This window comes from Arctopsyche grandis, chromosome 13 (genome assembly GCF_051622035.1).
Source record: "Arctopsyche grandis isolate Sample6627 chromosome 13, ASM5162203v2, whole genome shotgun sequence".
Lineage (NCBI taxonomy): Eukaryota > Metazoa > Arthropoda > Insecta > Trichoptera > Hydropsychidae > Arctopsyche > Arctopsyche grandis.
In genome coordinates this window covers 6,165,478-6,187,717 of record NC_135367.1, presented here as the reverse complement: position 1 = coordinate 6,187,717, position 22,240 = coordinate 6,165,478, and the positions used below count along the sequence as shown (strand labels likewise).

Here is a 22,240-nt window from a genome sequence, read left to right as displayed (position 1 = left end):
AGGTAATCTACATATGCAAACGTTTTATTTTTATAACTAGAAACCAAACTAGATATACTTTATTGCACATCGACATATAGCAGACATACATATGTACATATGTTACTTGAATATTTAAAATTTTATACGTCCTTATTACGAAATAAATTCGATTTTTTTTTTAAATTAACATGAAATAAAAGCTTTCCATGTGACGTTTTATAATTTTTCACACCATTTTTTAAATAAAAAATAGTATTGTATTTTGTACCTGCAATAAATTTTATAAAATTATAATTTTAACATAATAAAATGAACCATTATTTATTCATATTTATTATAAAAAGCTTTACTGAAATCAACCAATTAAAAGTTACATTTTTCTTTTATCAAACTTTAAATGTGTACTTTTTTTATAGTAAGCACTAATTCTCTTTCATTTTTTCTTTTAGGCACATACATAATACTTCTTATATTTTGAATTTAAAATCCAAGTAGCCTATAACTTGAGCATGTGCTTCTATTTATGATTTTTACACTGAAAAATTCCATAAATATTAGATGTAATACAACATTAGAGCGCAATGATGACAAATTCAAATCGGGGAGGCTGAAAAAAAGAATGATATTTTTGTCATGATTCACTTAAGTGAACATTCTTTCAATTTGTATGTTTCGTTTATATTTAGTACCGAGAGATTACTGGGTTCAATCCCGTGCTAATCTTTAATACTGCCGGTTAGAATTGGATATTTGTGACTCCAAGTCGATCATTTCTTATCAGAGTTTGCCAATTTATATGATTTTCATTGTTGAAACGGTTCCTCCATCAAATTGGCAAAAGCCATCTTACCCACTATGTCACAAATATCTGAAGTTGATTTATTTACAATATGTAAAAAATTATAGATGTCTCTATGGATTAATTAGTTAATTAATTAATTGTTCATTTCGTGTTCTTCAGCCTATCGAAATACAGAGATGTATGTAATAAAAATGATGCAATGTTTTTAATTAATTGTCTAGCAAGGCGCTTTGGGTTCTACCTGTCAAATAAATAAAAATTTCAAATAAAAATTTGAAATGAAAGTTAAAACTTTTAAAGCGTTTATACATTTAATTGCCAAAAAAATGGAACAATGAAACGTTACCAATATGCTCTGATAATATATGGATACAGGAAAATTTCATTAATTTAGCCAAATTTTTGAATGATCATATTTGCTCTCTAAGGTTGTGATATATATTTACAATATTCACACCATTCTATCAATTTCGCCACATTCGACTGAACAAAATTTGCAATTTTCTTTGATGAAAATTTGATTTTTCCTAAAAATTTTCACTTAATAAAATCAACAATTATTTTATTTCATTTTCATCTTTCACAGGTCCCGCGCAGCCGCCACCCCTTGTCGATAGGGGTGAGCCGACGGCGCCGGAGCCCTGCAGTGCGGCTCGGCCCCCACGTGCCGCCCCCGGCCCTCAGCCCCCAGCCCATCACAGCATGCTGCTTCTGCAAACACAGGTAAACACCCATCAAACCTCCCACATACACACAAAACCCATAAAAATAAATAAAAAATGTCATAAACAAACTTTTACGATTCAATTAAACTCGCATAAAGTAAAAAAAAAACACACACACACACACACGCACGATAAACATCTTACGATATGGAATATTGCAACTGTTTAGCTCGACTATACATACAATACAATTCATAATATTGTACGGGTTGATATCGATATTCGCGATCTCCTCGAATCCACTGCACTACAGGGTGTCCCCCTCCGATTTAAGGACGTAATAATGGACTCAACATATTGTGTGCCGTCGGGAAAAAAATTGATGAATAAATCTTTATTGCCCGGGCGTGAATAAATACGCGATGGTTAACGAGAGATAACAAAGTGACAATTAAATAATAAATTGCATCGGGGACCCGTCGCTGAATAGGCGAAGTTAACCCTATGTTTTGACATCGTAGTGATTTATCGATTGACTTTACCGATGTTAGATGTTGCAGAGTATGATTAATACTATACGTTTATTACTTTTATATTAAATTATTTTAATAAAATTAACCATGGTCTAAGAAAATATACTAATTAAAGCAATGTTCAATCAAAACATTGCTTTTTTATGTTATATATAAAAATATGGTCAAAAAAGTGGAATAAATGTTATGTAACGGTCAATAAAACGAACTTACCCTATGTTTTGACACATCGTGGTGATTTATAGATCGACTTTACCGATGTTAGATGTTGCAGAGTATGATTGAGACTATACGTATATTACTTTTATATTAAATTAATTTAATAAAATTAAACATGTTCTAAGAAAATATACTAATTAAAGCAATGTTTAGTCAAAACGTTGCTTTTTTATGTTATATATAAATAAAAGGTCAAAAAAGTGCAATAAATGTTAGGTAAAGGTCAATAAAACAGTTTTAATTCTGTACTGATTATAATGTAATTTTGGATTTATGTACAAGGTATACATGTCAGTGTAACTACATGTAATTGATTGTTTCTTAATTCAAATCAACTCCTGCAAAAAATTAAAAGTATAAGAAATCGACCATTTTTTATGGTTGTAATGTATAAGTAGGTTCAAAATAATAATTTTATTGACTTGATAAATGCATTGACTGAAGATAAATATATACTCAGGCACTGAATCAAGTCATTAGCAAAAAAATTGTCTCAGTTACATGCGTGTTTAGCCTCCATTACTATGTATATCTATTACATATGTATATAATTTGATTTAAAACAAACTTTTTTTTTAAATATATTTAAATTTTCCACCATAAACTTAGCATTTGAAAACCACAATAAAAATATAAATTTACATCATAATGAAATTAAAAATAGTTCAAATGCCAGACCACATCAGACACAACTCGCGTAAAATCCGGCCGTGATAAAATGACAAAGAAATTCGCAACCGAAAAATTCATCATTCGCGCGGCTCATTTTAACACAGAAACATCATCACAGTGAGCCAACTCGGTATTTATTTATTTAATTGATTCTCGATTATACCTCCAGCTTTTGAACGCGATCGTTTCATTGAGCAAGTTCCTCCTATCTATATACGATTACTGACCGCTTCGCAACGATTGTTCCGCAACTTTTTCTCCACGATTAATAATGTAATAAAAAAATCAATTCGCAAGGCAACATCCGGAGGCCATCACGTCACTTCTAGTACATACATCAGTCACATCTAATAGAACGTATATGATTTCTTCAATATCGTATTTGGAACGTACGTATGTAGCTTCTCGAATTTGAATAGCCCGCATCGGTTACAAGGCGAAAAGAAAAAGTCACTTCCGCCGAATTTTCACATTAAGGCCTCTCCCCGAATTTCCCGCTATACAATACTTATATATTATGATAGCTCAGAGAAACGGGGTATTATTCAGTGTCTATTTTGGTAATTTCAGGTTTCAGTCGTTAACGGCCGTGGAGCTTTTCACCTCCCCGCCGTTGACATTTAAGCTCGTAAGCTCCCTCGAGGCGATCACTCACCGTGACGCCATAAACCTGCTTCATCAAATAAATATACAATATATTATATACGTATATTTCCATTTTTTTCTACTGCAAATTATCCCCCCTTAACCCCCTCGTGACCATCCCTGCGGAGCGGTTTATTCATTGACGCGTAGCGCGATGTTCTTTTCATCATTTTTATTTTTCTACCCCTCGCATTGTGTGCGGTGAAACTTGGAATATTAATACGCACCTTTTGTATCTTTATATGCATATATTATAAACATGTATATTTCGCATTAAATGTGTGGATGTGTATAAAAAGTTTCAACATTGAGTTTCCTACTCGGCGATGAAAAGATTCGAACATTACATACGTAGCATTGAAAATTTAATGTATTAGTATCAAATTTCATGTGGATTTTTTATTGCTGTTTTATCGGTTGAAATCCTACGAATTAGAAATAGGATGCAGATTTAATCCGATGCTAATTTTTTTTATAAATTTTATTCGGCCAATAGAAATAAATGGTAATAATAATAAATATCAATGCAATTTTACATAATGCTCAAGTATATTTTAGTAATAACATATATTGTATATTTATTTTGCACTAACCTTTGTCAAGCATTAAACATTTTTAAGCATTCGATCAAATACTATCACGTAATTTATTTTTTATACATACATATACATAAATATATACCAAAAAGGCCTAACATATAAACCCCAATGCACTTTCCTAGCCAATTACAATCATCGATAAACATTTATGTTTGGACATGTATGGACAAATTCGATAATAGTAATATTTCGAAAAATACATGCATTTAACAGAGTGGGTGTATATTTATAATATCAGCAAATTCAAGGTGCTATAAACTAGATAGGACAGGTTTTCAAATTTGATGAAACCGTTTCAATGAAATCATTTCGTTTCGGTTGACATATCATAATAATCATTTCGTTTCACATATATCCAAGGTTTGTCCAGCAACACCGGGCCAGGGAACAAACCCATGACCACTCAGTTTCAGAATTTCACGCTTAACACAGAGCTACAAACATATTATACATATGTTGCTGGTTCCATATATCTAATATAAAATCTGAATGTTTGTTCTTGCGTAATTTTAATTTTAAAACCGCTAAATATGGCAGCTTATATAATAGAACTTTCAACATTTATAAATTACAAAATTTTATAATAAAATTATATTTTTTTAAATTTATTTTCATATTTTCTTTCGGACTAGCAACTCTGTACCATTTGGCTTTATATTCATGTACGTGTACATTACATACATATACTGTGTAAAGAACAGTTTCCAATTTGGAACCACCAAATTTAATATACTATTTGATATATAGCTATTTTATTTATTTATTTAAAGTTTGGACCATTATGGCATTACAGGAATTGCTAATGAGTCACAATTGTCAAAAATATAACAGGAAAGAAACTAAAAAATAATAACTATAGAAATTAAATACATATTTATACATGCAATTCATAAAATATAAAAGTTCAACCAACAGAATTGGTCACACAACATATAGATGACATATCAAGTACTCCAAAACAAATTTTCTGAAAATGTTTTTTACTTTTTTTTCCTCCGCTCTAAACTAGTAATATGTATAATATATTATAGAAGAGAGCATGATACAATCCATTAATACATTCAACACCTATAGCTCTCTTCCATAATGTGACTTTCTTTCATAATTTCATAATTGTGTTGTTCTTAGCACTATAGTAAGCAGTGGTGTCAGCCCAAAAATTTATTTTGCAAATATAATTATATATACTTTTTTTTTCGTCTAACTATTACATGAAACTAGGCTATAACTATAGGCACTATTACATGAAAGCTCATTAAATTTTCAAGATTTCTATAATTTTTGACAAAAATCATATAAATTTTTAAATTAAATAACAGGTTTCCGGAAACTTTTGATTTTTAACAACGGGTTTCCGGAAACCCATGGAAACCATTAGGGTGACACCACTGAATTAGTAAGCATATGTATGTACATATGACAGGAAAAACTGATCAATATATTTTCTAGAAGCACAAACTCCTCTTGGATCGAATAAAAATGTTGAAATATTAATACTACGTGGATAAAGGAGCATGCGCAGTCACGCCCTATCTGTTTCCGCCCTCTTTAGGGGCCGTCCCTTTAACGCACCCCCTAAAACCCCCCTACAGAAAGAACATAGCGATTGGCGCCGACGAACGATCCGCCATTGCGTTCGTCGCTTGAATTACAAATAACCTAATAGTTGATTCGCCGAAACATGCACACTGTGTGGAAGAACGATTGGACTAAGCACACGCTTCTTATTTTTGTTTCAGACTTCATTCGGATCTACATTTGCAGATTTGTTGTCTCTGCCGTACTGCGACGACGCTTCTGGCGTACTCCACGAGAGTCTAGATCCATTTCCGGACGTCGAGTTCACCCAGCAGGAGAGTGCTCCCTTGCCGTCCCTCAGCCCAGGACCTCGGCTGCCATCATCACCGCCGGCGACCCTGCCGAGCTTCGAAGAAACTTATTCAGTGAGATATTCACGTCCCGAGCTGGCGGCCAACTTCGGCATCAAGATGGACGAGGACTGCTACAATGTGGGTCCTGCGTCCTACCACCATCCCGCGCACGGACATGTTCCGGCGCACATCGCTTATGACTTCCATCCTCAACAACACTACTCTCCAGGATACTATACGGGAGCTCAACCGTGTAGTCCTGGATACGAGCCGGTACCAGCAGCTCCGGCTGTCCATCCTCAAGACTCGTACTCTCTTCCGCCGTTCCCGAGCGGTGCTGATGTCATGGGAGGACTGAGTCCAAGACAGCGGCGAGCGTCCCTCCCACTGCAACGCTCAGAATCGGCAAGCTCTGGAGAAAGTCCTAGGCTTCGACCACCAGGACCTCCTGGCCCGCCTCCTCCTCCACCTTCAGCTTCAAGCTCGGCTTCGAGCTCACCTGGAGGTGGCCCAGTACCAGCTCCTCCTTCACCTTCTCAACTGTGCGCCGTCTGTGGCGACACAGCAGCCTGTCAGCACTACGGAGTACGCACCTGTGAAGGCTGCAAAGGATTCTTCAAGCGAACAGTGCAAAAAGGCTCCAAATACGTGTGCCTTGCCGACAAAGCATGTCCCGTCGACAAGAGGCGGCGAAACCGTTGCCAATTCTGCAGATTCCAAAAGTGTCTCACCGTCGGAATGGTGAAAGAGGTCGTACGCACTGACTCCCTCAAAGGTAGAAGAGGAAGACTACCTTCTAAGCCTAAATCACCACAGGAATCACCTCCAAGTCCTCCCGTATCGCTAATCACTGCACTTGTACGGGCTCACGTGGATACTTCTCCTGATCTAGCAAGCCTGGACTACTCGCACTACCAAGAGCCTGGTCCGATGGAGCCGCCTATTTCGGAAGCGGACAAAACCCAACAGTTCTATAGCCTGTTGACGACCTCCGTGGATGTGATCAAACATTTCGCCGAAAAGCTTCCCGGATTCACGGACTTTTGCCCCGAGGACCAGGAACTGCTGTTCCAATCAGCATCTCTGGAGCTGTTTGTGTTGCGGCTCTCGTACCGTACCAAGTTCGACGACACCAAAATGACGTTCTGCAATGGAATCGTCATGGATAAACGACAATGTCAACGATCATTCGGTGACTGGCTGCATTCCATCCTGGAGTTCAGCCGCAACCTCCATTCCATGGAAATCGACATTTCTGCGTTCGCTTGCCTCTGCGCCCTCACACTTGTCACAGGTACGTACCTTAATTTTACTATTAAATATTCCTCAAACCATATCATATTGAAATCAATTCCCATACTAAAACAAAATCACTATCTAACGTTTGATTTTGTACATTATTCCAGATCGCCATGGTCTGAAAGAGCCCCTCAAGGTTGAGCACCTTCAAATGAAAATAATCAGCTCGTTGCGAGACCACGTCACATATAATGCTGAAGCTCAGCGAAAGTCCCACTACTTCAGTGGACTCCTCGGAAAGCTTCCAGAACTTCGATCTCTTTCGGTGCAAGGATTGCAGCGAATATTCTATCTAAAACTAGAAGATTTGGTACCGGCGCCGCCATTCATAGAAAATATGTTTGTTGCCAGTCTACCATTTTAAGTAATAGATATACATATATATATATATTATAAAATATAATAATTTACATCATATCATATTGTTACATGTTAAGATTATCTTGATTTGACAATAGCGATAAGGGTAAAAGAAGAGAAATTAAGTGAAGTGTCTATAACGTGCAAAAACTGTGCTGTAATTTATCCCGATAATTTGCATAAGTATTATACTATACTTTCGTCTATTTAAAAATTGAAACGTGTTTCGTCAAACGAATACGATTGTCTCTCGGGCCATAATGATTTAAATTAATTTAAGTTACATTTATAATGTTCTCTGTTCAGAATTTCTGTTCAAAGTTAATGCTATGAATTTATATTATGTACATCAAATGAAACAATACTCTTTTTTTTTTTGTTTGTACCTATTTATTATTAAAATATATATATTTTGTATACATTAGACTTTATCGGTTAACTTTACATTAAAAATGTATAAAACGGAATTCGATGATTCCGTGCAAAAAAAAATCGTTGGCTAATCAAATAAGGTCTTAGACTTTTCAGCCGTCATACGTTTGGTACTTCGGGTTTTCGGGCTGTAAACATCGCATTGTTGAACAATGGTTGATGATGTGACGTTTGGCGACGGTTTGTGCCTTTATTTATCATAAATATGTATTGAATACATATATGTATTTATACTACAGTCTTTCTTTCACCACCAAAAGGTTGTGAAATTAGAATCGAATAAATAAAAGTGTCCTATTGTACAAAACAATACTATTGAAAAACTTTCAAATTCATAATACAACCAATATTAAACATCAAGCATGACCAAACAACAAAAAACTATAAATAGTACTTTTACTCAATTTTACTAGAACATCCAGCAGTGGTTTTCAACCGTATTCGCCCCGAGGCGAAAAATGCGAATGTTGGTTCTCTTACCTTGGGTCTAAAAGAAAACTTGCAGTCAAGGAATCGTTTCCTCAACAAATTTGCATTTTTCATTTCTAACACGCTCGCGAGTATTCGCCGAGCCGCTCTTGTGTGTATGAGAAATGACGTCACAAGCAACTCCTTCTTTACGTCAGAGAGAAAATCTTTTCGATACATCTTCGGTGGATGGCAGAGATGTTCGCTTTGATGTCATTGATGATTCGTTTGTGGCATCATGACGTGTACACACTACATAGAGTGCCTTACAGTAATGCTCGCGAGCATCGCCACGACTCGGTGGCGAACGTTTCATTTCCTATGTAGATCAGCTATAAACACTGAAAACCTGTAATTTACTGCATATATTCGCAAAGAATGGACCCTCTGTATGATTATGAACATTATTTTGCAAGAATTTTTGAAAAAGGAAAGACATAAAATTATTTGTATTTAACCGCAGGGGTGAAATGGTTTGAAAATCCACGGACCTAGAGTAAATATATAATGCATTATGAATTTGGGGTTTTTAAGGTCGTATTGTTATAATTATATCGATGAATCTCAGGCAAACGACGACTTTAGAATAATGTATATTTACAATATATACATAGACGTATTACTAAGACTTTATACTTATGAATTTAACCTGTATCGTTTACATGTAATCTTGCCTTCTTACTCGATACTGACACTACTGGAAAAGAAAACCCAAAAAAAAAATAATGAAAAAAAATAATATATAAAAAAAATATATTAAAATAATATTAATTCCATTTGCGATATGCCGAAAAACTGATGTACCAACGATGACTATAATCATTCGAATTAAGTGATATTTTATATATATACTATATATAATATGAATCCCAGTTACCATGCAACTGTTATTTAAGATGTTAAAATGTTGCAAAATTAACTATTGCGATATAACTAGTCACTCGTGCTAGGAAATCAAAATTTAAATTTAATGGAAAATCTATGTTAGATGTTTATTTTTAGTATGTTTAAAGTGAAAAAAAAATAACACATCAAAAACTGTCTGCACTTTAGGATCAACAATTTAACAATAGTGTTTTCTTGCTGAATTCAATTAAATGTAATACTATTATTATATATACAGTTTACACAATAACTATACTTGTAAAGTGTGTCAATGTCCTTCCATTCTGTTACCAATCATTAATTAGTAAATTAGAGTAAAAATCACATATACTAATCCCGCTTGCCTATGACGAGTATGAAAGTTAACACGTTTCAAGACCACGACAAAATGTCCAATATATTCTTTATGAAACATAAATTTCCGAAATGAAACATAGAATACTTAATGTATATTATTGATATGAATGTAAAATTTATTAAGAGTCATGCGAATTTTTGGATATTTTTACCTGCCATATGTATATGTGTATGTAACAGTTCAAAATGGTGCCATTTAATACGTACCTTTATTTGTACAAAATCATTTTGCACCTTAACAAAAAGTTCAAGCACACATGTTAAGAGAAAACTTTTTATTTTATTTTATACATTACATGTTCGTTTATTATAATGTACGTAGTTAGGTATACATATATGTTTAATGAATCGCATTTAATACACACTGTCTTAGTTGAACTATGGACAGTTATTTATTAAAAGAAATACTCAATTGTATGTTCCAATTTTGAAACTCCGAAATCTCACATTTGGTCTCTTACTTTATTAATGCTTTTTTCGCCTTCTTAACTTAAATAAATCAACAAAAAAAAAGAAGTAAGTTTGCGGTATGTATAAACAAACACATAACTCTACTTTCAATTATATTAGTTATAGCTTTAAAACGATGCCTTCGAATGTATATGAAGAGAGATGTGTATTTTAGAACAAATCAATGGTTTGCTAAAATTGAATACAGCTGGGAGATTAAAATATAGACTGATTGACATTAAGAGGTGGTATTTTGATGAAAGAAATGAACAAAAAGGGGATTTTTTAAATCGTGAATGACTCGGTTAGTAAAATAATATAATATCTAAATTTTCTTACTCACTATCAAATTATACATTTTTATATAAAAAAAAGACTTTCATATTTTGAACCAGTTTCTTCGTTTTTCATTTTCGGACACAACTCTATTTTCCTAAATATGTGTACATACATATATATGTTATTTACATTGAAATGGATTTGGAGGATACCTTTGTATGTATACTTTTAAATTACATGATAGAATAATAGCGTATTTACAAAAAAAAAATGTCCAAATATTTCTTTAAAGTTTGAAGAGAAACATATCAATTGATGTTTGTTAAAGGACTTTGAGTAAAGTTTGTAATTGATTAACGATGAGATTTCGAGACATTTTTCAAGCCTTTAATAACAATTTATAAAAAAGTAAAATTTAATAAATGTAATTAAAAGTGCACATTTCTCATATTTTCCTAAAACAGAAAACAAAAAAATGTTACCGTCCCCAAAAACTATTTATTGTGCTTAATTAATAAAAGGTTACCTTATGAGTGTATAAGATTTCTGTCAATATTTCTTTAAACCAATGTTATCAAATTATGTTTCCTATTTATAACAAAGTATGAAGAATAATTATTTTCACATAAACTGTTTTATAGAACCCGTAGGAAAATATTTTGAAAAATTGTCATCGAAATCTTATACAATATTTACAAAGAAGAATGTTCATTATCCAGAACGAAATGAAAATTTTCATTTTAATCTTTAAAATAATTGTTTGTATAATGTTTAATTATGGAGGATAATTCAGTTAATCAAAAGACTCGGAGGTAATGCATTGATGTTTTGTAATTATCTGAATTATTCTCTTCTCGGTTAGTTACTTCAATATTTCCTTGTGTTAGGTGTAATACAGATTTTTAAATTTTATTAATATATATAAAATATTACCTATTTTTACAGCACAACATCAAATTATAGATAAAACCATACATTGTAAGATTTTTTTAATTTTTAGGAATACGTCTCCTCTTGAGTTACCTTTTTATTTGAATGTTTTGATGTTGTATATGTAGATGTCTATTATTAGATAAATAAATAAAGTATATTGTGTAGAATTTCCTTTTTTAATATTAGTGTTAATTTTTAAAGCCAACTTGTTATTAATTATTTAATGTAAGAGTATTTCTTAAAAATAACATCATTATCTGTTTTAAAATCATTTTCGACAGATTATTCTTAAAGATATAAAAACATTGTGTTAAAATGTCTTTTAAAATACCTGAATAAATGCCATTTGTCAATAAATAAATATGTACTTTATTTGTATGGTTCAAAAATTTTTTAAAAATTATATATTGAGCCTATACGATTTTCTTTCATTTAACTTCCTTTCCCTTCAACCCAATCGAGATTAAATTTAAAAAGAATTGTATATTTTTTAATTCAATTTTACACGACAAACTATTTCCACTGGCAGAAAGTCACTCGTCTTATTTCTGTTGCTTACGCGTGCACTCACAACTGACAGTTGCCAATAAGATTCGCCAACATTCCAGAATATTCGGTTGCGCAACGATTTACGAAACTAGTTTTAAACGTTCTACTCGGTATTCAACAATACTGTAATTTATCTGCAAAGCATTTTCGGTACAATGTCCAGCATCAACTAACACCTCATTTCAAATTCAAACAAGCCGTTGCTTAATCACCACGTGCTGTTTGGCCGTAATTTGACAGCAACATACAAAACATTTTCAACAAAACTGAAACAAATCACCCGCATAGAATATGTATAGTTTTTAAAATAGTGTAGCTATAGATATTATTTGAAATGAAGAGACATAATTTATTATAGTTTTAAGTCCATATTCTAATAGTTATCCGATGTTACATTTCGCACAGATATTATATTATCCAATTTGTTGAACCGATTCGAAGAAAATTAATAAATTGAAGAAGCTGACTGTCCGATATGTAAACAATAAATTATTTCCACCACCTTGCTTTTTGTATACCGTTTTATATAGTTACGATTCATCTCCGGCGATATATCGCTACGATTTATCGGCCGATCTGACCTTTCTATGATTTGCGATGACGATTTGTGTACACACGAGCGATATTTAGCCGAATCGGTTTGAAATCACTGAAGGGGCGTAAAGAGAATGAATAAAAAATAAAATTACACTCGGTCTGTTACAGAGAGTTGTCAGAGAGAATATATCTTGGTAGGTTTCTATTTGGTTTTATTAAATTGAATCGCCCATTAATCCCTAAAATTGAATCGTCCAGTTATTTTATTTTAGATTTGATAAACTTGTGTTAAAAGATTGCGCAAATTTTGGTTGTGCAACAATTATGGCCAGATAAATGTTATAATAATAGAAATGGCTTTAGGCGTCATATTGTTGTCAATTGAGGAATGTCCACGAACCTATTCAAATAATTTCAGCGATAGTTGTTTAATGCTTGGTGCTCGACGTATGTCCGATAAAAACTTTTCTGTTTGTTTATATTACTCGCAAGATGAACAAGTGCATCGTTAAAAATTGCACAAACTCGCAAGATGAACAAGTGCATTCAAAAACACACAATAAACAATATGGGATACATTTTTATAAGTAAATTGATCATTTAAGCAACATATTATTCAATTAACATCGTAGTTTGACAGTTTTTAAAAATTTCATGGCGATCGCCCGCATTCTACATAAAATTTCAAGGGTAGCACCAGAGAAATGTAAAAATTATTTTTATATAAAAGTGAAAAAATTTCTCTTGGCAGTGCTGAGCACTCAGTTATATTAATAACCAATTATTTAAGTTTAATTAATATAAACATCGTTCATTTTATATTATACATATTTTTGTTGAAACTATACACTACACGTTAATTTAAGAGTTCCCAAGGACAGACAAATACAAAAAAAGTGATTAAAAACAATCCGCCAATTGAGAAAAACGGATTGGCTACCAACACCCAACATCACCATATACTCAAATTATAAATACATCTATATCAAAATAAAACTTTTATTCCTGTAGTGAATGGTTCGGTGATTACTGATTATTGGTCACAAAGCGCTCACCCAAAAGTCACTAAAATCTGGCAGCTGAAAAGTCCATCATACTAACAAGAACTCGAGTGCCAAATATTCCGTATTCACAAATTTCATTGCAAAAATTTTATTTTGAGCGATCGTGATGTGACCAATAATCCAATTGCCGTAGCAAATATATGATGACCCTGATTATATTCCGTACGTTGTAGCATATATATTCGTAGTTATGAAGACGGTACGCTTATTATTTTGACACAGGCAATTTATTGAAAAAGTCACTTCTATTATTATAACCATAGAAGTAGAATGCATAAAATGGTCATTGTTAACAAAAGTGGTTCGGTGATTACTAGTCAAATGTGAACCGGTCACAGGACAACCGGTCGCTCTAGATCGGTCACACGTGATCATCCGTCACACTAAAACTGGTCACACCCTAAAATCGGTCACGAGAAAACTGGTTGACTGATTTTAGGGTGTGACCAGTTTTAGTGTGACAGGTGATCACGTGTGACCGATCGGTTGTCCTGTGACTGATTTACATATGACTAGTAGTCCGTTTACCAACAAAAGTATCGTCTAAAAGCGAGCCATCGAAGAGAGAGACAAGAGAGAGATAGACGAAGTTTAGCAAACAATGAACAAACTCTGCCATGCAGATTTGTTGTATCAACATTTTTGGAGGCTGAGAACGATTATATGCATTCTACTTCTATGATTATAACATTTCTCTGATTATGACAGCCATACGATAGTGCCATTCGCTGAATTCATTCAAAGTTCAGTGAAAAAACGAAAAGATTATAAATTTTATTCATTGCATATTGTTGTAAATTGAATTTTATCAGTGAAAATAAATAAATTAGCGACATGTATAGGGTGTAAATGTAAAAACATGATGTTTTCAGTGTTGGGACATGGACGTGTAAGTGGGTGTCGAGTGCGCTTCGGGTGGTCGCCGAGGCCGAACGACGATTGGCGATTGGTGATTGGCGAACGGCGGTGTCGGAGGGGCGGTTGGCGATCGGCGATCGTCGATCAGCGGTCTGACTGCTGACTGCCGACTGCTGGCTGCTGGGTGTCGGCTGTCGTCGCGGCTTGGCGATCAGCTGCGGAGTGGTGACCGGTGACCGGTGACCAATCACCAGTGACCAGCGACCAGCGACCAGCGACCAGCGACCAGCGACCAGTTGCCAGTTGCCAGTGACCGGCGATCAGTGCAGTGGCGCCCACCACCGCTGCAGCCCCAACTGCAGTCATGCATTCCGAGGCGGGCCTGCAGCTCGTGCAGATTCTAGAGAAGACCATCTCTCCAGGTGACACACCTCACCACTACCACCACCACCACCACCACCACCACCACACACGTCACACACGCGCTTCCCATGCACACACACACACACACACACCCACATACAAGCGCGCACGTGCGCACCACGCGCTCGTTTCCTTGAACCCCTCCCCCCGTCCCCCGTCCCCGCCTCCGCCCCCCCTCGGCCCCCCACCGCAAATGAGGAGCCCCCCGCTCTCTGAAGCGTGACCATGAGTCTTGGCGGCATCTGTCAAACCGATCGTTCGGCTCCCATTTTTTGGCCATAGCACTCGCTTCCCCGTCCCAACGACACTTGCCAAATATTTGAAATGTACGACGTTCGAACACATTCCCCATTGTCTGCTCGTTGACTTGTTTATTCAATTTGTAAGATGATGATTCACGCGTATGTTGCATATGCTATATTTTTAAGCTATTCAATGGGTTATTATACAATCCTCAGGTTTTTGATCAGTATAAGTTTTATACACCTAGTGAGTTCGGAGACTTGAGGAATCTTGTTTTGTTTTCCCCTCCTGTAGCTTGCACCAATATGTTGGCAATGTCTCCAATATCTAGATATATCTGCTCAACCGAGTTGCTGGTGAAATTGACCTGTTTTATGTAAGCTGCGCTGAACTGGTTGAGTGGTTGTGGAGCAACGACCATGGTTGATTTTATCAATTATAAATATCGTAGAGTTTATACACCTTTATTTGTGTTATGATTGTGTGACTGGCCACAGTGACGCATTAGAGTACTCTATAATAAAAATAAAAAAATATATAAATCGACACGAGTCATATCAGATGAGGAAATTTTTCTATGCCCAATCTTAATTAATATTAATCTCACTCGTCTTAGAAATTTATCAGAGTAATAAAAATAAATTTAATATTTTTTTATTATATGAGGAATAAAATGTATATTATTTTATTTTATGTCAATATAGCAGATTAAGATTAAAATACAGCAAAAGTTCTTTGGAAATTAATCAAAATTTTATTCTCTTGATAATAGTATCAAATATAACAGTATTGAAGAAAAACTTGGTGTACGACATATTTTGTTTGATTCAATTTTAAATAAAATGAAATCAACACCAGTGTTGATTCAATTATGAAGTCACCGTTTCGATAATCTGTAAGTCAAACAAATTGCCCAGATTAATATGCCAAGTGAAGGCGATTGAAATTGTATCGTCATAGTGAGTCAATGATTACATTTCCACGAAGAAATCTCTACTCTCGTAAGGTATGTGAAATAAAAGTGCCGATGTTTGAATCGACAAATATAGCGACGAGTAGAAGCAAAAATTACATATATGATATGGAGTTGGCACCTGTATTAATATGTATTTACTTTTTTTTTTACTGAGCAATCGGCCGATTAAAACTGTTATAATGTTTAATGAACGGTCATATTTGCTTGCTATTCAATAATAAATTCGAATCTTTTAACATTGCAAGTACACACCTGTTACAGTTAGTGAAACATTTGGCATGTGAAACGATGATAATGCTCGTAGTTGTTTTATTAATTTTTTCTTTACATTTTCCAGATAAAAATGAATTGGAAACGGCACAGAAATACCTCGAACATGCTGCCGAAACCAATCTTAGTCATTTCATTAAAATGCTATCCGATGTACTCGTACACGGTGGCAACAGTCAAGTGGCACGAATGGCCGCTGGATTGCAACTTAAAAATCATTTGACATCCAAAGATTTGGTGCGTAATAATCAATATCAACAGCGATGGCTCTCGTTTCCGCACGACGTTAAAGCATACATAAAGAAGAATGTGAGTCTTTTGATTGTATATTATCGATTTCAGTGCTCTTTTTGTTGATCGAATCTAATAATTATATTTTGCTTGTAGATTTTATCCGCACTCGGTACGGAGAGCTGTCGACCCAGTTCCGCAGCTCAGTGTGTCGCTTACGTCGCCGTCGTAGAACTCCCCGTCGAGCAATGGAACGAGCTGATACCCCATTTAGTCGATAACGTCGTCAATCTCAATTCGACCGAGTTGAAAAAGGAAGCTTCGCTAGAAGCCATTGGTAAATTCGATTTGAAATTTTGAAGTTTAAACGTTTCCCATGAAACATCTATCTAAATTTTTAATAATATTTTCAGGATACATCTGCCAAGATATCAACTCGGACGTACTCATTGAACAGTGTAATCAAATATTAACTGCTATCATTCATGGTATGCGTTCGAGTGAACCTAGCACTCATGTCCGGCTGGCGGCTACCGTTGCACTGAACAATTCGCTAGAATTTACAAAAGCTAATTTCGATAAAGAAAATGAACGCAATTTTATTATGGAAGTCGTTTGCGAGGCTACCCAATCACTCGATAGACGGATCAGTGTCTCGGCACTGCAATGTCTCGTAAGTTTGAGCGTGTAATCTACTATGCATACAAATATGAATGTTTATTTGGTTACTGTGCAAATACAGTAGAAACTCGACTATCCGGACTAATTGGGGCTGAAGGTAGTCCGGATAATCGGAAATAATCACAATTGATAGGGAAAGACGTGTACATTCAGTATGAATCATTTTTATTTGTCTACATTTACATAGATAATAACATGAAGATCAATATTATTCTTTATTAAGAAATTCAATTATGGTTTTTTGCTCAAAGTTAGCCGTTCTTTTTGATGCTGCCAAATCGCGAATACTTTTCATACAATAATGGACCAGATATTGACTGTCCATACGATCGTCTTTGATCTTTGATCCACATAAAAATACACTTCGACTTTTTCATTTCCTGATTTTTTCATAACCTTAAGCTCTGAGCTTCCATCTGCTGACATTAAACGATCAGTAAACTTAATAATTTTTTCACTTTGCTTTTTTTATATCCGAGATCGTTGACATATGAACTCCATATTTATTTGACAAGAAACGTCCTGAGACACCACTTTTTAAAGCATCGATCATATCTAATTTGTCTTTTAATGATAATACAACACATTTTCTTTTTCATATTGGTAATATTGAAATCGCGATTAAATTTTCTAGAAACAAACTTCCTTTGGGTATTGAATTTTGAAGACAGCTGACTCATTTCCCGATCTTATTTTCGAATTTTTATGTTATGCATTTCAAAGCAGCAAAATCGTAAAATTTGTGTATGTTTTTAACGATCTGGATAATCGAGGTTCTACTGTATGTAGTTATCAATTTGGAATCATCAAATTCGATATACTGTTTTGTGTTGACTTTCACCCACACAAGCAATGTTAATATGATGATAAAGATGTGTCTAATTACTTTGCATTTATTTTCTAGGTCAAAATTTTATCATTATATTATCAATTCATGGAACCGTATATGCCTGGTGCACTGTTTCCTATTACGCTGGAAGCTATGAGATCCGACATTGACGAAGTGGCTTTGCAAGGTATTGAGTTTTGGTCCAGTATCAGTGAAGAGGAAATTGATCTAGCGAATGAAGCATCTGATGAAATGGATGCTGGTAAATAATTACACTTGTTTATAAAGTATGTTTTGTTTATACATTTTGATTATATGCTGTAATTTTTGACAGGATTCTCTCCGATTCGTATCTCTCGGCACTATGCGAGAAGTGCGCTTGAATACATAACGCCCGTGCTGCTCCACAAGTTGACGAAGCAGGAAGACTCTGACGAATGGAACCCACCTAAAGCGGCTTCGGTTTGTTTGATACTCCTTTCGAACTGTTGCAGCAATGACGTTTTACCGTTTGTCTTGCCATTCATCGATGAAAACATACAATCGAGCGAGTGGAGATTACGAGACGCGGCTGTGATGGCGTTCGGTTCCGTTCTCGGCGGTTTGAAGACCGAAACGTTGATACCTCTCATCGACCAAGCCATGCCTACCTTGATAGAAAGGATGTACGATAACGTCGTCGCTATTAAGGACACCGCGGCTTGGACTCTTAACCGTGTTTGTGAAGTTTGCCCCGAAGCAGCGTTGAACGAAAAGTATTTCAAACCTTTGATGGAATGCTTGCTGAACGGCTTGACCGGAGAGCCATCCGTCGCCGCCACCGTTTGTTTCGTCATCACGTGTCTATCGGAGGCGGCGTTCAAAGCGTCTAAACCAAACGACATGGACTTCCCCGACACGTCCATTATGTCTGAATACTTTAACTTTACCATACAACAACTCTTACAAAATAGTGATCGTGCTGATGCCTCGCAGCACAATCTAAGAACTGCCGCATACGAAGCTCTGATGGTGATGGTCAAAAATGCACCCAACGATTGCTATTCAACCGTACAACAAATCACCATGGTAATACTCGACAGGTTACAAAAAGTCCTCCAAATGGACAATCACATATCTTGTCAATCGGATAGGAATCAGTACTACGACCTGCAATCACTGCTTTGTGCGACATTGCAATCTATTCTTAAAAGAATCACGCCCGAAGACGCTCCGAAGATCTCGGATGCCGTAATGGGCGCTTTGTTGACAATGCTAAGTTCGAGTAGTGGCAAGGAGGGTGGTATTCAAGAGGACGCTCTGATGACAGCTGGATATCTCGCCGAAGCTCTAAACGACAAGTTTCTCAAGTATATGGATTCATTCAAGGACTATCTCTATCTGGGTCTCAAAAACAGGAGTGACCACAAAGTGTGCGGAACAGCTGTCGGACTCGTCGGCGACATATGCAGGGCGATTAAAAACAATGTTTTACCATACTGTGACGAATTCATGACACTTCTGCTCGAAAATCTGCAGGATTCCACCATCGACCAGTCGATAAAACCTCAGATATTCTGGGTGTTTGGAGACATCGCGCTCGTCATCGGTCCCGAGTTTATGAAATATTTGGATATCGTTATGAAAATGTTATTGCAGGCTTCCCAAGTTCCGATGGTTCACACCGACATCGACAGGCGGGATCATCTGAACCGTCTCCGAGAGAGTATTTTGGAGGCGTACACTGGTATAATTCAAGGTTTTAAAGGGGACGAACGGAAGCCGAGGGCGGAGATATCGCTCGTGCAGCCTTACGTTCCTGATATTATTCACTTTATGATAGTCATAGCTGAAGAACCAATGCACACTGACAATCAGGTCGCCATCATTGCCGGTCTAGTCGGTGACCTTTGCCAAGGATTCGGTCCTCCATCTTTACAGCTTTTAGACGTACAACCCATTATAAATATATTGCAGCAGGGAAAGCGGTCGGGTCAAGACCGCATAGTAAGCACTGTGAATTGGGCTTCGAAAGAATTGAGAGAATTGAAAAAATCCATATCCCAAGCAGTTGCTAGCTGGTAAATACATATTTTTTGTTTTTTTTTTATGATTTTTTTGTAAATTATTTTCTTTGTTATATACTCGAATTTCACTACTTTTCACGACTATAATTTCTGGTATTAAGTCTGTGACTTTTTTCAGAATCCGCTTTTTATTAATCCAAGAAGGGTTTTAATAAAGATCAGTCAAGAAATTTATCAGTTTTAAAAAATCAAATAATTTATTTTACAACGCTGTTCTGTAAAAGTTTAAATATTGAATAGTGTTTAGTCACTGGAAATATTTTATAATAGTTCACACAACCTTCACTATGCCTTTAAGTGAAACTTAACTGCAAAATTAAGATGTGATACAGTGAAAGTGAAAAAATCATTGCCAAACTTAATTATCCATTTAAATTTTAGAATATCGTTAAACTTTTTCTGTTTATCGCTCTTGTCAATAGTGGAAGTGGTATAAGGAATCTTAATTCAGCAGTGAGTGATCAAGTCATCTTCTGAAGGTTCCTGTGATGGAAAGCTAAACGTATGCCGTGGAAGTTGAAGTAGTGTTATAAATAAGGTTGAGTGATTGTGAGAGATTTTGAATCAAAGAATGAACTTTGACTTAATTATGTGTACGATGACTGAAAGGCAACTCGGAGTTGTTTAGTTATGCATTTTCTAGTATTATGCGTCGGCGTTATGGCGTTTCTCGGTGTGTAAATTCACGGGGGGAAAAAATCAAATCGTGCAAGCGTGGCGCGATCGGTGCTATAACGCCGGAACATAAGTTTATCTCTTAAGTAGTTTTCGAAACCGTTTGTGAACCCGTCGGACATCATTCCCTTTACAAATATTTGGCCGACGGGCTCACAAACACCAAGGCACAAATTAAGAGTGCCAGCTGGCTGGCTTCTTATTTCAAGTCACTGCAGCATACCTGCATTATTTTTATCGATTTTATATGTTAAAATTTTAACACTTGATTCAATTTTGAACAATTGAGGAACTGAGACTCTGCCTATGGTATGCTGGCTAGAGCCAACCACCTTCCAATATTCCTGCCAACGTTGGCAGTGTTAAAATGAAACACCAAACGCGGTGAACTCGCTGAACGGACCAAGCCTGGTCTTATGCAGTTTGTATATTAAATCTAACAAATTTTAGACTTATTTGCTTTAACTAAACAAAAACGATAATGTGAAAACTGTGATTTGGGAGGGCTCTGATTTGTTGTCCACTCGAATGCATTTGTCGAGTGTATGTTTTTAATGTAAATTAATATTTTAGATATTTTGCAGGGTTCATAAGAGGAGCCCTCCCAACGTTTAAACAATTCCTGATTGTGTGATATTGCGTCCTATGATATCCTAGTGAATTAAGATGTATGAATGTGTAAATATGCTAGATATATATATGATGAATATGTCTGAAGACGAAAACGAGAGAATGAAATTTTGTATGCATGAACGTGATAACAATAATAAAAAAAATAAAAAATTGATGGTGACTATTAACAATAAGACAAGCGAAATTTGTGTATTTGATCGCAAATCATGTGTATGTTTTGTTATTGAAGACGATCTGTTTGTTTATATGAATGTTATGTATTTTCTGAAGCGTTTTTATAGAGATACCCGAAAGTTGTGTGTTTGAATATTGTTTTTATTGAATCTCGGCGAATGCGAGGGATCGGAATGTTTGTGAACTATCGTCTGATGTCTTATTGTGCCATGTGACGATTTGTGTGTCAGAGACTCGTTCCAGTCTACACTCGCTCTATAACCGTACCACCCACTTAAAATGTTTGCTAATTAAATCTTAACAAAATCCATTAAAGTTTTAATTCTGTTTTTTAATCATATTCATTGTATTTTTGTAGAAAAATCTATATTTTTTTTTCTTTGTATTCATTCGATCGTAAATTTATGAATAATCTTTCACGATTATTTCTGTATTAAATGAATACTGAATTCAATAAACAGATTCATTGAACAATCTTGTATTTATTTCTATCAACAATGTCCTTCAACAACTTTCATTCGTATACATAATATCCAATCTCATTCACTTTCTTCATCTTCTAGTATATATATATAATACA

The 22,240-nt window shown here is 35.2% G+C and overlaps 3 protein-coding genes across 4 annotated transcripts in view; all 3 read left to right on the top strand.

Annotated features, from left to right (window-relative positions):
• Positions 1 to 22,240, top strand: part of LOC143921341 (uncharacterized) — a 658,293-nt gene that overhangs the window by 357,465 nt on the left and 278,588 nt on the right. The window lies entirely within an intron of this gene.
• On the top strand, positions 1,478 to 7,651 carry Hr38 (Hormone receptor-like in 38). The gene is made up of 3 exons (XM_077443880.1): positions 1,478 to 1,507; positions 5,857 to 7,282; positions 7,395 to 7,651. The coding sequence occupies exons 1-3, from the start codon at positions 1,487 to 1,489 to the stop codon at positions 7,649 to 7,651; spliced, it is 1,704 nt and encodes a 567-aa protein (XP_077300006.1). The 5' UTR covers positions 1,478 to 1,486.
• On the top strand, positions 14,510 to 22,129 carry Fs(2)Ket (Importin subunit beta Fs(2)Ket). 2 transcript variants are annotated; one of them, XM_077444641.1, is made up of 7 exons: positions 14,510 to 14,881; positions 16,439 to 16,680; positions 16,759 to 16,939; positions 17,016 to 17,275; positions 18,188 to 18,374; positions 18,447 to 20,172; positions 20,297 to 22,129. In XM_077444641.1, coding segments are annotated over exons 1-7 (2,655 nt in total). In that variant the 5' UTR covers positions 14,510 to 14,823; the 3' UTR covers positions 20,298 to 22,129. The 2 variants fall into 2 exon arrangements, with proteins under 2 accessions (XP_077300767.1, XP_077300766.1); XM_077444640.1 differs by lacking the exon at positions 20,297 to 22,129 and having other exon boundaries at positions 18,447 to 20,251.

Coding starts and splice junctions, on each gene's coding strand:
- Hr38 (XM_077443880.1), top strand. CDS start 1,487: ATGCTGCTTCTGCAAACACAG. Junction 1,508..5,856: donor TGCTGCTTCTGCAAACACAG/GTAAACACCCAT, acceptor TTTTTGTTTCAG/ACTTCATTCGGATCTACATT. Junction 7,283..7,394: donor CGCCCTCACACTTGTCACAG/GTACGTACCTTA, acceptor ACATTATTCCAG/ATCGCCATGGTCTGAAAGAG.